Below are 16,714 nucleotides of genomic sequence, written 5' to 3'. Positions count from 1 at the left end.
ATCATGGATGCAATTTTCTTGGTGAAGTCAGGGGAGCAATGGATGTTGGGTCAAAGTGGAGGAGACTGTGGCATGGCACTCTCTGTGCCCTCCTCACATGCCAGGTCAGATGGGATCCAAATTTTGTGGACAGGTAGGGGCACAAGGCCCTATACACATGTCGATTGTCAGCTTGGACAAAGTTGGCCATGGGGCAAAATAAAGATTTAAAAATGATTAACGACAAATGGATGGCTGAAAGTACAAGAAAAATAACAACACATGGGAGGAGGTATATAATTGAATTTGGCTTTGAAATCTGACACATGGGAAATCCAAACCAGACCCCATCTAATATCTATCCAACAATCTGAATTGCCACATCAACCTTTCAATTGGTTCAATTAGGCAGACCACATAGGAATGTCCAACCAAGGTTCAAGAACTCGGTGCCGAGGCTGGTTTTGACCAGCCAGAAACCGAGATACACCAGGCTTCGACCATATCTCGGTCGAAACCTGGTACTTTTCCCAGGCCAACTTGAAACCAAGGTTTCATGGTCTAGAAGTTGTGGTTTTGTGCTGATTTTTTCTGTGCTGCCTAGTTTTGGCATTTTGAACCCATCCATGCATTAGTTTCACAAAAAGAACAGGTTTGGTCCTTATTTATTTATATTTTTTTATTTCATTTAATTAAGATATTATCCATAAATAAGCAAATACCCCGTATTTGAATCCAATAAAAATATTTAAAAAATAAAATTCCAAAAGGATAAAAAGTCAACCTCCCGATTCAAGAACAAAAACTAGATTTTCAACGGTAGGTGAAAATTTCAACTTTCTAATGTTGGGGTTTTTCTCAAATCTAAAAATTCCATAAATATTAATATGATAAAACATTACTAAAAAACAAAAGAGCAGTAAAATATTCATTTGTTTTGATTTTTTTTTTTTTTTTTAAATTCATTCAGAGCAATTTTGACAACATTCACGCACCCCAAATAAGGTTTGACCGGAACATAACCCCTTCAATATAAATTAGATTTCAAAAGTCTGCTTGTGTTCTCTCAACAACACCAGGTAATGTCTGTCAGGACTCAAGATAGAACTCTGAGTCCAGCAACTTGTCGCAGAAAGCCAGAAGATTTCCACCCACCTAACAAGCCCATCACATCATATGGCTTAGTCCAGCTATTGCCTTCATTCTTTTAGTACTCGGGCCTTATTGTATATAAGCAAATAGGCCAGTCTAGAAGTAAGCAGACACAGACAATCTAGGCATCTGCCAAGCAGAGAACGTATACATTGGGAAGTTACAGTCTACTGATAAGTGACTATAACTTTTACAACTAAATTTCATTTGTTAATGATCATATCTTCAATGAGTAATTTGTTGACTTAGATACTACAGCCATTCCAGAAGATTTAAATCATCGAAAGTTATCTATTTGTATACTATCGGATTCCTACCCAAGGACCTTGTAGTGGATCTGTATAAAAACAGTAATCAAAAGAGTCAATAAAGCATTATGCTGCCTACTTTGCAAGCAAGAACAAATGAAGAGGTAACAATCATTACCAAGGACATTTCCGTGGAGTGATCCGTAACGTACAAAGTGCAAACCACCAGCATTGGTAGAAATATTTCCACCAATTTGACAACTTCCTTTTGCACCCAAGTCAAGTGGCATCAAAAACCTGAATAGAGAACCAGATGTTATTTTAACATTACTAGAATGATGTCTCTTCTTCAAATCTGGATGAAGTGCATTGGATGGAAATTTTCTTTCCCTCAAAGACAGAAAGTACAAAAGTCACACACTGGCCAATGCTCAAAAATTAGGACTACAAAAAGAAAAATCCACACGATACATACATGCATATATATATATATATATATATATATATACCTTAATACATTAATGCAGGAGCTAAGAGCAATTGTAATTAAAAGCCCAAAAGAGGAAAAATTAGTATTTAGAATTGACTTTACCCAAGTCTCCAATCACTTGGGGAACAAAACTATGCTTCACGATTCAAAAGAAGCAAATTTGGGGCAAAAAAGACAGCCAGATTACACGGAAGTTTAGCTGCAAAGTAAGATAGGTTCTATGCACATTGGCAACATAACAGAAAACAAGACTGAAGAACATGCCAAACAGTGAGTACATGTTTCTTCATCAGTGTACATATACCTATTCTGGAATGTTCTCTAGTTTACAAATAAAGTGGGGGTGATCATAATGTCGTAAACCATATTTCTCAAATCTCCATGTTACAAGACCAGAAACCTGCAACCAAGCCAAGGCAAGAAGAAGAGAGAGAGAAGAGAAAGAAGAAGACAACCAATATCGCAGAAGGCTGCCTGCGGGAAAGAGAGAATTCTCAATTACCGCAGGCACACCCTATTATATGTATTTAAGTTTTAAAAAAAAAAAAAAAAAAAAATACAGGGGGACAATAATACCCCTGTACTTACCGCATACTTACAAATTAACGAGTAAAGACTAGAAAGACTAGAAAGACTAGAAAGACCAAAGTACTCCTAGATTCTCAACACTCCCCATCAAGCTGGAGCATATACATCACCCATCAAGCTGGAGCATATACATCACCCATGCTCAGCTTGTTACAACTAGTGCAAAAACTAGGAGCAAACAAAGACTTAGTAAACATGTCAGCCAACTGGTCTTTAGAAGAAACAAAAGGAGTCTCGACAAGCTTCTTTAAAACAGCATCCTGAATAAAGTGACAATCCACTTCAATATGCTTGGTCCGCTCATGATAGACCACAGATTGCTGGCAATATATATAACAACTTGGTTGTCACAATACATCTTCATAGGAGTAAGCCACATTAATTCGGCAGTAGTATGAGCCATAGCTCTGTATTCCGCCTCCGCACTAGATCTGGCAATGGTGGTTTGTTTCTTACTCAGCCACGTAACTAGGTTACCTCCAACAAAAGTACAATATCCTGTAGTAGAACGACGATCACTGGCTGATCCAACCCAATCAACGTCAGAGAAAGCAACTAACTTTATATGCATATTGGGTCGATAAATAAGTCCTTTACCAGGGGCACCCTTCAAGTACCGAAGGAAACGAACAGTTGCATCCCAATGAGCCTCCTGAGGAAACTGTATAAGCTGGCTAAGGACACCGACTACAAAAGATGTGTCTGACCTGGTGACTGTTAGATATATCAACTTCCCAATCAAGCACCTATACTGATGCAAATCTTTAAGAGGCTCACCGTCATCAACTCCAAACTTCTGATGAGGATCCATAGGAACATCCATTGGTTTTGATGCAAGCATACCAATGTCAGATAGGAGATCTAAGACACACTCTCTCCGGGACAAGCTAATACCTTTCTTGCTTCTCACAACCTCAATACCAAGGAAATAATGAAGCTGACCTAAATCCTTAGCTTGAAAATATTGTTGTAGATATGTTTTCACCTCTGTAATACCAGCCACATCATTACCAGAGTTGATGATATTGTCCACATACACAACCAAAACAATTAATTTATCCCCTTGGCGACGAACAAAGACAGAATGATCAAAATAACACTGTGAAAAACCACAAGAGATAACCGTGGCACTGAACTTCTCAAACCACGCTCTAAGAGACTGTTTAAGCCCATAAATAGCCTTACGTAATCTGCAAACACGACCCCACTACTCTCCCCCTGAGCAACATACCCTGGAGGTTGCTCCATATAGACCTCCTCTTGTAGATTACCATAAAGAAAGGCATTTTTAATATCTAACTAAAATAAGGGTCAATCAAAGTTAACAGCAGGAGAAATAAGCAGATGGACTGAATTCAGCCAAGCAACAGGAGAGAATATCTCACAGTAATCAACTCCATAAGTCTGAGCATACCCTTCGGCAACCAGACGGACTTTCAGCCGTTCAACAAAACCATCAGGATGGTATTTAACAATATAAACCCAGCGACACTTAACCAAGTCCTTACCAGGAGGCAAATCTACCGAACTCCAGGTGTTACGAGTCAAAAGAGCATCCATTTGAACATCCATGGCGGCCTTCCAGCCAGAGAGTTGAAGAGCTTCAGTATGATTTTTAGGAATAGAACTAGTGGATAGAGACATGGCAAATTGATGAATAGTAGGGAGATGAGACAAAGAAACAAACTGATCTACAGGATACACAACCATAGACTTCTAAGTGCAGAAACGGGTACCTTTACGCTTAGCAACTAGGAAGTCATCAATCAAAGTAGGACTTGGAGCTCCACCTGAGGAAGAAGATGGTCCAGGAGGTAAAGCAGCTGGAACAATAGACACCTCATCGAGGGGCACCGATTTGTTCCATTACTGATATACCTGTATAGGTGGTGTGAATGGAACTAAGGAAGGAATAGGAGGAGACTCAAGAGCGGGAGGAGTGGTCCACCCATCTCCAGAGGAAGTTCCTTGGGAAGAGAAAAAAGGAGTACCCTCAAAGAAAGTGACATCAGACTCATAAAATACCTTTGGGTAATCGGATCATAACACTTGTAGCCTTTTTTTAGTCCAAGGATAACCCAGAAAAACACACTTAGTGGACCACGGAGATAACTTATCAGGATGGGATGCAAATTGTGCATAAAACACACACAACTAAATACACGAAGAGATAAGGAAAATAGGGCAAGGTAGGAAAATGAATGAAAAATGGAGATTTATCGACAAGAATAGAAGATGGCATACGATTAATCAAATAAAAGGCAATTAAAACAGCATCACACCAAAAAAAAATTAGGAACATGCATATGTAATAGCATGGGACTACCTCTAACAAATGCCTATTTTTGCGCTTCACCACCCCATTTTGTTGTGGAGTATAAGAGCAGCTAGTGCGATGAATCATCCCATGGGTAGCACAGAAATCAGAAATATCACGTTACACATATTCCAAAGCATTGCCAGAGCGAAAAACTTTAATGGGAATACCAAACTGAGTCTTTATTTCATTATAAAAATTGTGAAACACCGATAAGAAATCAAAACGATCTTTCAAGAGGTACAACCAAGTAAGACGAGAATAATTGTCCACAAAAGTCACAAAATACATAAACCCATGTTTATTTTTGACTCGACAAGGACCCCAAATGTTTGAATGGACTAAAGAAAATAATGACGAACTACGAGTCACAAAACGAGAGGGGAATGAAGCACAATGATGCTTTCCCAACTCGCATGCGTCACATTCTAAGCTAGACAAAGATTTGAAACAAGGAAACAAGAGTTTCAACCTAGACAAGGACAAATGACCTAATTGACAATGCCATTGGAAAGGAATCACACCACCAACGGTATGGGCAACAACAGAAGAAGTCGGGGTAGCACCGTTGAGGTAGTACAATCCATCCTTTTCACACCTGCCACCAATCGTCTTCCTCGTGTGAAGATCCTGAAAGATGAGAAGAAAAAAAAAGTTACAGAACAATTTAAGGCCTTAGTTAATTAGGAGACATTGTACCATGACCAGAAACAGAGGTAGAATAGCCATTAGCAAGAATGACAAACATGGAGGTATCATTGGTGGTAAATGAAGTAAACAGAGAGGACTTACCAGTCATATGAGCAAATGCCCCGGAATCAATTATCCAGGAAGTAGAGGTCATAGTAAGGAGAGCAGGTGTACCTGCATGAGCTAAGGTAGCAACGGAAGTGGAAGCCCCAGTAGATGAATGAGTGGATGTCTCAAGACTCTGTAAACGCCGTAGGATCTGCGAAATATCATCACGATTGGTAGATGAGCCACCGGAGGAGATACCGGGTATTGTATCACTAGAAGACACTATATCAAGAACACCATAAGAAAAAGCATGATTGGCTAACTGGTTTGCCCATTCTGGCTTGCCATGCTTGGCCCAACAAGTCTCAATTGTATGCTTAGGCTTGCCACAATAAGTACATTGCCTAGAAGAACGGTCGGTATGCTATCCATCGGAGCCACGTGCACCAGAACCACGACCACCAGCTCCACGGCCTCCCCCTGTCCCACGGCCTCTACCACAGCAACGACTAACAGTAAAAGCAGAGCTGTCCTTGAAGGAGGAGTCAGATTTTGCAGGGGAGACAATACGTTGAAGGCGTGAATAAGTATCAGCAAGAGTAGGGACTGTCTCGCCAGCAAGTAAGTGACCCTTCATAGTCTTCAGATCAGAATTCAAAACAGCCAAAAATTTAGAAACAAAAAATTTATTGCGTTGGACCTTGAGCTTCTCAATATCAGTAGTGAGTGGTTGAAAAACATTCAACTTCAACCATGCCCTTAAAGACACTATAATAATCCTGGAGAGACTTGTCGGACTTTTGAAGATGAAATAACTTCTCATAGAGATCATATATACGACTATACGAGGCATATTCTTCTCCTGAGAATAAGTGTCCTTCAAGTCGTCCCACACACCTTTAGTAGTAGTGTGAAACATGACATTACTGGTAATGTCAGGCTCATCCACTCACCACAATCTTTGCCTTCAGAGGCAGGGGGATCGGATGTCATATATTTGAGTTCATCCTTTGCCATAATATAGACCTTCACAGCTTGAGCCCATGGTAAATAGTTAGAACTGCCTTCGAGTTTGATAGAGGTAATGATAACATTCACGTTATCCATAAAGGTCTTCATCTCAGCCATAATGAAGAGCAACAAAGGAAAGCAGCAGGACGCATAATCAAAAAACCACAAGCAAATAGAAATAGTAGCAAAGTACTACGCACAGAACCAGCATCAAAAAAAAAATCGATCACCTTGTCAAGGTTTCGAAAAACCCAAAAATAAAAATCTGGAGCCAATCTGGGAAAAAGAGATGCAATAGTGGAAGCAAGTAGAACCCAATTATGGAGCCAACACAGGGCTGGGGAGAAAATACAGCAATAGAGTATACTTCCCAGGAGAAGGAAATCAGCAGAGCACCATTAAAAAAATCGAGCAGCAGTAGGTAGGAATACCTTGTGAAGAAGCATAAATAGGTAAGGGCTAATAACCAATGGCAGCAACCAGGCAGAAGAAATCCAAAGCACCAAACTAACTAGCCATTCCAAATAAAAAATCGCAAGAGATCGGGCCCCAAAAAAAATCAATCTCAGGGAAAAACCTGAAAAAAAAATCGATCTTAGCAGTAGTGAGGGAATTCGACTGAATCTTCCATAATCAGCAACTCAGCAACTTGAAAAGAACTTGTAGACATTAGTAGAGTCCTCCATTGATGAGAGGAGGCCAAATTCATAGTAGAGGCAACAATAGGTGGCTGCACATCACAGGATATTAAAAGAAAAAAAAAAGACAAAAAACAGCAGAAGGGAGGAAGAGAAAACCCTGATTTGATTACAACAGCTCTGATACCAAGTTACAAGACCAGAAACCTGCAACCAAACCAAGGCAAAAAGAGAGAGAGAGAGAAGAGAAGAGAAAGAAGAAGACAACCAATATCGTGGAAGGCTGCCTGCGGGAAAGAGAGAATACTCAATTACCGCAGGCGCACCCTATTATGTTTATTTAAGTGAAAAAAATACAGGGGCACAATAATACCTCTGTACTTACCGCAGACTTACAAATTAATGAGTAAAGACTAGAAAGACCAAAGTACCCCTAGATTCTCAATACTCCACATGGTATCAGAGCAGGGATCCACATTGGCATCCGAACCCTAATGGTTCCCTTCGTGAAGCCCTAGGTTCCCTCTACCGTCTCTCTCTGTCTTTCTCTTTCTCGTTTCTTGCGCCGCAAGCACCACCAGGCACCGCCCCCTCCACCGTCTCCTTTCGTCTTCTTGGTTCCAGCCACCACCACTGCCACCTTCACCAGCCACCGCCAACGTCTTCTACTCCAACCACAACTTCCGCCACCCACCTCCACCACTTCCGCTGGACTTGTTTATTGTCGCCATGGTTATATAAATGTTGCTGGTTATTCTGATGTTGACTGGACAGGTACTGATGGTTATCGTAGATTTACTACTGGGTATTGTATATTTGTTGGTGGCAACTTGGTTACATGGAGGAGCAAAAAGCAAACTATTGTGGCTCAGTCTAGTGTTGAGGCGGAGTACCAGTCTATGGCGCACAATGCCAGCTGATATGATGTGGTTGGAATCTCTTATTCAGGAGCTTGATTTTCTTGTCAATAAACCTATGGATATATTTTGTGATAATTAGGTTGCTATATATATTGCTAGTATTCAAGTTTTTCATGAGAGAACTAAACATATTGAGGTTGATTGCTATTTTATGAGAGATGTTGTAATGAGGAAGTTGATCTCTACTCCTTTTGTTTGTTCTGGCGACCAACTGGGTGATATGTTTACGAAAGCTTTGTTTCATCCTGTTTTACTTGACGACTGTTCCAAGCTGGGTATGGGTGGATATCTATGCTCCACCCATACCCAGCTTGAGGGGAGTCTTAATGCTATATCCTTATCTTCCTTTTAGTTTTTAAGTTGTTTTTATTATGAGTTAAGTGAAAGGTACAGTTGTAACTTTGCTGTATTTTGATTTATATATAATCTCCTTATGTTGCTGTCGATAGGCATATTCTTTCAGTCCAATCTGCAATCTGTTGTCTCCCAATTCTTCTCCCGATTTCTCTTGCTCATACAAGTTTCGACCAATAGGTACTGTAGCCGACAGTTTCGACACTGGCATACGCCTAGTAGCAAATTTAGCACTTTTTTGTCGCATATTAACAGAAGTAACATAGAATTGGTGAACTTCTTTCCCTCAATGAAAAAGGAAATGATAGAAAAACTCACAAGTTACTAAACTAAAATATAATATCTTCCATAAACTTTAAATCCTCAAAATTTTCATTTTCTACACTTCCCCTCAGAGAACAAAAGAGATGGCATGGGAGACAGTTACCCCTGCTTAACCAGAAACGAATCCAGATTCTCCAATATGCATCCTGCTTCACACACTAGTATGCCACTGACCTAAAAATAATAGTAAGATGAGAAATTCATGATGTAAATATGGGAAAGTATCGACTTTTGGAACATTTTTGTCAAAGAAATGGAAGCATAAGAAAACAATAATATGTTCAAAGACAACTGTCACGAAGAAACTAACGACTGGAATTCATTATAGCCTATAATGATTAAAGATGGAGAAAATTGCCACTTTCTTTCCTCCTCTATTTTTCAAATTCAAAGACGTAGAAATTGAATAATTAAGGAGGAACGAAAGCAGCAATTTTCTCTTCCACATATATAATAAATTTGATCCAGAAACCTATGAGATTCATCTGCAATTGTCTTAATCATGGAGAAAATTGTCACTTTCTTTCCTCCTCAATTTTTCAAATTCAAAGACGTAGAAATTGAATAATTAAGGAGGAACGAAAGGAGCAATTTTCTCTTCCACATATATAATAAATTTGATCCAGAAACCTATGAGATTCATCTGAAATTGTCTACTAAATCACAGGAATTTCCTTCAGGAAGAGATTTTACTATGGGGATATAAGAAGATACTAGTAGTTGTCCAGGCATCGACTAGGCATCCAAGCGCCTTGACCGACTTGGGCGCCTTGGACGCCTTGGTCGCCTATTTGTTGTCGCCTTGATTTTAGTCCTTCTTCAACGCTTTGGGTCGCCTAGACACCGTGACAACTATGGATACTACACATTATGAATCAAATTTAAGAAGTCAAATAAGATCAGCCCATTCAAAATTCCCTAAGGAATTCCAGTCATAAAACTAAAACTCGCGAGATCTCAATTTTTCAAGACCTCGAGACGAGATCTCATATAATATGAAAAAGTACCCCAACTCAAGCAAGATCTCGCGAGATCTCAAGATCTCAACCCAAACTCCTTTATATGAGTGCCAGATCTCGGTGGGAAATCTTGGTATACAGACACCTATCTATGCAAACCTTGATATACAGACACTTATTTATGCCAAAAACCAAGACAGACATTTATGTCTAATATCATTTAAGTAAATGTTTTTGTATTTGTATAACATTTACTTAAGATATTATTCATAAAAAAGCAAACACCCCCCCCCCATTTGAATCCAATAAAATAGTTAAAAAATCAAATTCCAAAAGGAAAAAAAGTCAACCCCCTAGTTCAAGAACAAAAACTGGATTTTCGGTGGTAGGTGCAATTTTCAACTTTCTAATGCTGGGGTTTTCTTAAATCTAAAAATTCCATAAATCTTAATATGGTAAAACATTGCTAAAAACCAAAAGTGCGGTAAAATATTCATTTGTTTTGATGTCCAAAAAATTATTTTCATTCAGAGCGATTTTGAAAACATTCGCGCACACCAAATTAAGTTTGACCAGTTTTTGTTCTTTAACTAAGGGGTTGACTTTTTTCTTTTTGGAATTTGATTTTTTAACTATTTTTATTGGATTCAAATAGGGGGTATTTGCTTATTTATGAATAATATCTTAAGTAAATGAAATTACTTAAATGATATTAGGCATAAATAAGTGTTTGCCCCGTGTCTGTCCTGGTTTCTGGCATTAGTGTCTGTCTTGGTTTCCCACTAAGTGAAACTCCTATTTGGTTTGCAAAATCTGATAGTGTCATTGTGTTTAAATGGCCTAAAATAGGCTGAGTACCAAATTTCAGACCCAAACTAGGTCTAAAACCCACCGAAACCAGCTTTCAAGTTGGGGGAAAAAAAAAATACACCAACTCGACTGAGATCTCGAGTCAACTCGGTTTTTCCCAAGGTCGAAACCTGGTCGAGTTCTGAGTTTTAGTTCCATGATTCCAATCTGCCCTCATATTATATTTGTTGAATTGCAGTAAACCCCAATAACTAAATATGATGGCTCTAGAAAGGCTCCCTTTTCAATTGGTTCAAGCCTTCAAGCCTCAATGGTTGTGTTAGCATCCAAAATGATATGAAGGCCTAAACACTATGCTTTGATGCAAAATGACATTTTCTTTATTTTGCTCCTCAAAGAGAGTGAACATCAATTGCTTGCAAAACCTGTGGGCCACTTAGATGCACAATGAAACATAACAGCAGGTATTTCTATCCCCAGGTGCAATATGTCTTCACAGGTATTCCAGTATCAGCAACAACAACATTTCTTCTAGAGACCCCAACATTCAATTCACCACTATGATTGCCACTGGTCAATGAATCACACTTCATAGGCATGAAGACTTCCTCTGATGAAACCCGTATTTTTGAATGACCTCAAGGAACAGCCTCAGAGGCTTTTGCCTGAAAACATCAGGTCATGCGGAAATTGGAGGGTTCACTTTAGACCACGGCCCTTTTAAGTGAGCCGTTATCACCAAGCTCAGAAGCTGATATGGGTTGGAGATTGGACTCCACATGGACCCCTTTCCATTAAGAGGCTTCAAGTAATATCAATCTAAGGTAATGCTCCATCATTCTCTGGCACCAACCTTTAGATAGAATCTTTATTCTTGTACTTAGTATTTATCAGAATCTTTCCTATTCGACAATCCAACATCCTTACAACAAAAAATCTTCATTTTATTGCTTGCTGAATTAAAGTCAGACTGACTGAAGACTTATAATAGCCGGTAATAATAAAATGAATGAAGTGTGGCTATAGGATACAGAATGATGGGATTTTAGTGACTATCAAGATATGGATGGGTGGAATAATAAAGGTCATGTGCTTGATCTTATCTACCAGTTTTCAACCAAGGGATATTCTTGGACGAAACTGCTTGGAAGTTAACCAAAAGAAGCAGTGAGATCAGATATGCTTTGCCATATATGCAAGGAGAGTAAGATTAAAATTCATGATAATGTGGTCTGAAAATGTAAACTGTATACCTCATCAAAAGAAATGATGTTATTCATGGAACCAACATTGACAATCACCTGCACAATTTGTCATCTACAGTGAATTTCAGACTTAAGAGACTGAATTAAAATTCATCAATATCTTCTAAACCTATGTTCCAGCCAACAGATGGCAGTATGTGCTCATTTCCATATGCATAAGAACATGTGTTGCCGACCAAAATCATGCTTGCATTAAAAAAATTATTTGATTCACAATCCATAAAATTCCGAAATATTGCATTAAACTGTAATAAGACACAATAATGAATAAGAGAATGATTTTTGGTTTCTGATCAATGGTTGTTGATCTAAGTTCGCAACCAACTAGGGTTTAGATAATGGACTTCTTGATGAAAAATTTTGGATGGCAAATGCTTTCAAAAGCATTCAGGACCGACCTTTAGTGATGTATAATACTATCATTGACTTATCCCTATATTGTTATTATACAGAATAAAAACATGAGTCAGCTTTTCCATAAAGTGCTCTCAATAGGCTTCGTTACTATAACTCTTCTTGGAACTGAATTCATGTAGCTGACCCTGAGTACGACTGCAAATAGTTGGTATACAGCTTTGTGAGTTGTGTTTATCTCATTCTTTTGAAACATGGAAACGAGATTTCTGCTAGGTCATCCGCTTCTTAATCACAATCTTCAATTTCTCAAGTGTCAAGCTTTCATGCTCTCTCATGCCCAGGCAAGGAGATGTGTGTCAATTTAGAAGCTATCCAGGGAACTTGGATCAAATACACCACATGAAACTGGATTTAAACTATGAAGCTCATACTAGGGAATCAAGAAGTGATGTTGAACTATCAGTCAGTAACAGTGAAACTCAGCAGGACTCGGATAGAGCGTCATTGACAAGGAATGAATTAAAGAACCACAGTTATGGTGGAAAGTATATATCATTGCCAATGCCATTTTGGATGAGATTGGATAATGAATCTATTTCAGTATAATAGGTTTTACTTTCTGGAGTGCAGAATCATAGAAATGTCAGAGCATATGATCTTGCTAAACTTTTTCTTTATGACAGGTGAAACATAATGAGTCACTAAACCACAAGAAGGGAGTTAGGTAAGATAGATTCAACATTAAAATATAACCTATCCACTTTGCCCGCATCAACACAAAATCGATTATGCAAGCAGCCAATAACACTGAATTTAATATAAGAGAGAGAGAGAGAGAGAGAGAGAGAGAGAATGCAAGCTATGATTTACCTCGTCAAAAACAGGCACACTTCCACCTACAAGACCAGTATTCCCACCCTGTGGGACAACAGCCAAGCATCTGGAATTACAATATTTAAGAATCTGAGACACCTGCGAAAACAAATAGACCACAACAAAGTATTTGTTAACTTACTACATCAAAATTTACATTCTTTTTTTCTTATTGATAACTGTAGTAAATTTTCCTGCAAAGCAAAAAACAGGTATATTCAACAACGATAATGAAAGTGAATGAATAAGTTGCATATCTGATATAGTCATAGTACAAAGAAAATTAAACCCTTTGATAGTGAAACTGAAGTCGTAAATTAGTAAGCATGAAGAAAGTTATTTATTTAAAAATAAATAACATATAATTTATGGTGCATCCATATCTAGGACATGATTACCCTACTTCTGATCATCTTATAAGTCTCTATGGAAAAACCTGTTATTTCTCACAGCAAAACTTAAAACACCAAAATTTTGAAAAATATCAAATACATACAAATCATATGTTTTCAGATAAATATACGAGAGTGTAAAGTGTGAACCTCCTCAGTGCTCCTAGGCTGTAGCAAAACCTTGCTCGAGCCCTTATATTTCCGCATCCAATCCTCATTTGCTGTTAACAGCCTATCTTCGTCTTGAATGACATTTTTCTCCCCCAATATCTCTTTAAAATAGGCAATGTCATCAGAATTTATCGTTGAAAATGAAGGGTTCCTCTGAACTCTCGCAGCCCCCGAAGCAAAGGAACGACAATGGATTCCGTAAGTTTTGTACAACTTTCTTGCCGGAAATTTTTGAAGGTTTCCAACGGAATCTCTTAAAGGACGGGAATATGTTTCAACGTTCTGCTTTTCATTTTGAAAATATCGTTCTGCTCTTCCGAGATTATCCTTGGAACCTGCAAAAGTGTCTTCGATTAGCAGAAATAAAAAAACAAACGTCTTTTGCTTTTTCCCCCAAAAGATGAAAAGAAAGGAGTGTCCTTCAACTCTTCCCAGAAAACTATTTCCAGAAGAATCATCTGCAATACCCTAGAATGAAAACGATACATAACACGAAGCTAGAAAGCAATCAAATGTCTTGAAACTTTTAAAGTATCCAGCCATTGTTCCACTGTTTTGGTAATCTCCGTGGTCAGTGAATCAAGCAAAAGCTGTGTTTGTGATCAATCTCTGGAAATTAACACAAATTAAGTAGAGAAGGGGGAAAATAATCTATGAAATTCCGTATAAACAAAATTCGACATTTAAAATTCAAACAAAGTGCAGCTGGGAAGAAGATCATCTCGAGAGTTTTGACGGGTTGGAATTACAGTTAATCGACCAAGTAAACTCAACCTGAACGTTGGATTGATCCCTCGAAACCAGGTCTTGGAGAAGTCCCAGGTATAATTCTCGGAGAGTGCCTGAGGAGGCGACGTGAAATGATTCGCCATTTCTCCATTGTTGTAATCCGTAAGCAGCTTCGGACATTGTTGGAGTCCTCTTTAACTTGTCTTTAAGGTGAGAAACTGGCTCTTGCCACGCCTTTACGGTAGAGGAGAAGGGTATTGGCCTATTGAGAGGAATTGACTAATGAAATGAAACAATGTTCGAGATTCCATCAACCCAATCGGTCCTATTTTTTGGGTATGTACTCCCCAAAGTCAATTTTTAGGGGGAGGGTTTTTTGTTTTTTTTGTTGGTAAATTTTAGGGGGAGGTTTCTTTGTAGGGGAGTATGGCTCTCTGCATAGGCCAATCAGAATGTGTATGACAGCATCAATAGGATGAGAATTTTTGTCTTTCATGCAGTGGGACGATTATTTTGCCCCACTGTGTGCCTAGGTTCAGCCTGCATTCTCTCCCACATAAACCATTTTTTCAAGATTTAATACAAAATGTGAGTTTACCAGATGACAAAATGAAACTTTAAAAAATTTAAGAATGATGGGGGAATACACAACAAGGGTTGGTGTTTCATAGGCGTGCATGAATATATATATATGAAAATCCATGTCAACTCACAAGAAGGAATTTGATTAAATTTAGATATAAAATTTGATAATGTTTATCTATATACCGTGTTCTCTTTATTCAATGGTCCTAACTGTTACATCATCTTTCCACGTAGTACAATGATACTAAAGCGCACAAGAAAGTCGAGAATCACTTCCTAATGGGTCACTTACGAAGCACTTTTTGTACAACGTCGTTAATTGCTACTTGGAAAATAAGATGGGGTGCAATATTAGAGTAAGTAGACCCCATACCTTGATTCACATGTCAAATTTCAACCCAAATAGAGTTTGCTAAATGACAAAATATAAAATTGTATGGGAGTGCACAATACCAATTGGAATACCATACGCATGAACTAATATATATTGGGGAGGCATGCCAATACTACACAAGATGATATTTAATTGATTTTGGGTATGAAATTTGACACATGGCTAATCTATACCATGTCTTCTCTATCCAAATTTATATGATAATTTTAACAAAAATGATTTGATAACACCACAAAAAAAAAGTTTGTGAGAGTTATTTATATGATGTATTTTAGAAGCAACAAACATGTTTGGCTTACCATTAGATTATGGATGTAGCGTCATATTTCTTACAATTGGAAATCATGGTTTTTTTTTTGTGGGTAAATTACACGTCACCCTTTGGTTTTCAAACGAAACTCAGATCAACCTCTGGTTTTTTAAAAACACTCAAATCACCCCCTTTACAGTAACGGTGTTAGTCTATTGTTAGTTATTGATGTGGAAGGACTATTTTACCCGTGTACTAAAACAGTATAATTAAATTTACAATACTACCCTTCTTTCATCTTCAACATTGGTCAATGGTAGTTTAGGGATTTAAATTTATTTAACTAGTTGACATCATCACTTAACAACATAAAACTAATGGTAGGGATAAATTTGTCATATTGGGGTCTAAACCAAGGGGTGATATGAGTTTCATTTGAAAACTAAGGGGTGACGTGTAGTTTACCCTTTTTTTTAATATATATTTGGAGCAGATTGGACAACTTTGATGAATCAACTTGAGATCAGATCTAGTAGAAATGATATTGAACTGAAACCCAATTTCTATATCAATACACCATTTTATTTTATTTTTTTGGGTTACATAGAAGATTGTTGTGGCAAATGTGATCGTTCGATGCATAAAGAATATATGGATTGACCATATGTCAAATTTTAGATCGAAATAAAATATTCCATCCCGATGTAGTCCCTATCCCGTACATCCATTTCCTTTAGTCTTGGATTTGTTAAGTCCGTGTTATGTCATTGAGCAAATTGAGATTACACAGAAAATTGACATGTGCGCAAGAATCATGGTACAAAGGTTTTGATTAGCTAGAGGTTTAAGGATTAGAAATGTCAAGGGAACCCCAAGGTTAGCAATGAACGGACTCTCACATTTGATTGAGCCTCATGGGAATAAAAAGGTTAGACTTTGAATAGCCTACAGGCCCTACAAGTTCAAGAGACTGGGCTGCCATATGAGCCTTCCATATGGCATAAGTGGGTCACGGTTTAAAAAAATTAACTATACTTGGCATAAATGGGTCACGGGAATGTAAAAGTACTTGGCGTCGCTCGGACTCGAACCGGAGACCTTCAGTGTGTTAGACTGACGTGATAACCAACTACACCACGACACCCTGAACAGAGCATTGTAACACTTTAA

General features: G+C 38.1%; 1 protein-coding gene and 1 non-coding gene across 2 annotated transcripts in view; both read right to left on the bottom strand.

The window, feature by feature from the left end:
- LOC122661966 (D-2-hydroxyglutarate dehydrogenase, mitochondrial) overlaps positions 1 to 14,528 on the bottom strand; it is a 43,723-nt gene extending 29,195 nt beyond the window's left edge. The window contains exons 1-6 of the mRNA XM_043857493.1: positions 14,361 to 14,528; positions 13,566 to 13,921; positions 13,021 to 13,122; positions 11,782 to 11,829; positions 8,863 to 8,933; positions 1,558 to 1,676 (exon numbers count right to left, since the gene is read on the bottom strand). Coding sequence (XP_043713428.1) covers positions 1,558 to 1,676; positions 8,863 to 8,933; positions 11,782 to 11,829; positions 13,021 to 13,122; positions 13,566 to 13,921; positions 14,361 to 14,466 — 802 coding nt within the window. The 5' untranslated portion in view covers positions 14,467 to 14,528. The remainder of the gene's footprint in view (positions 1 to 1,557; positions 1,677 to 8,862; positions 8,934 to 11,781; positions 11,830 to 13,020; positions 13,123 to 13,565; positions 13,922 to 14,360) is intronic.
- Positions 14,529 to 16,614: 2,086 nt separating this feature from the next.
- TRNAV-AAC lies at positions 16,615 to 16,688 on the bottom strand. Its single transcript has one exon. It is a non-coding gene; the product is annotated as a tRNA-Val (tRNA).
- Between the last annotated feature and the right edge of the window lie 26 nt (positions 16,689 to 16,714).

Source organism: Telopea speciosissima, chromosome 5 (genome assembly GCF_018873765.1).
Source record: "Telopea speciosissima isolate NSW1024214 ecotype Mountain lineage chromosome 5, Tspe_v1, whole genome shotgun sequence".
In the NCBI taxonomy this organism is placed as follows: Eukaryota; Viridiplantae; Streptophyta; class Magnoliopsida; order Proteales; family Proteaceae; genus Telopea; species Telopea speciosissima.
Note: the sequence above shows the minus strand (reverse complement) of the source record. Positions and strands in the feature narration are given on the sequence as shown.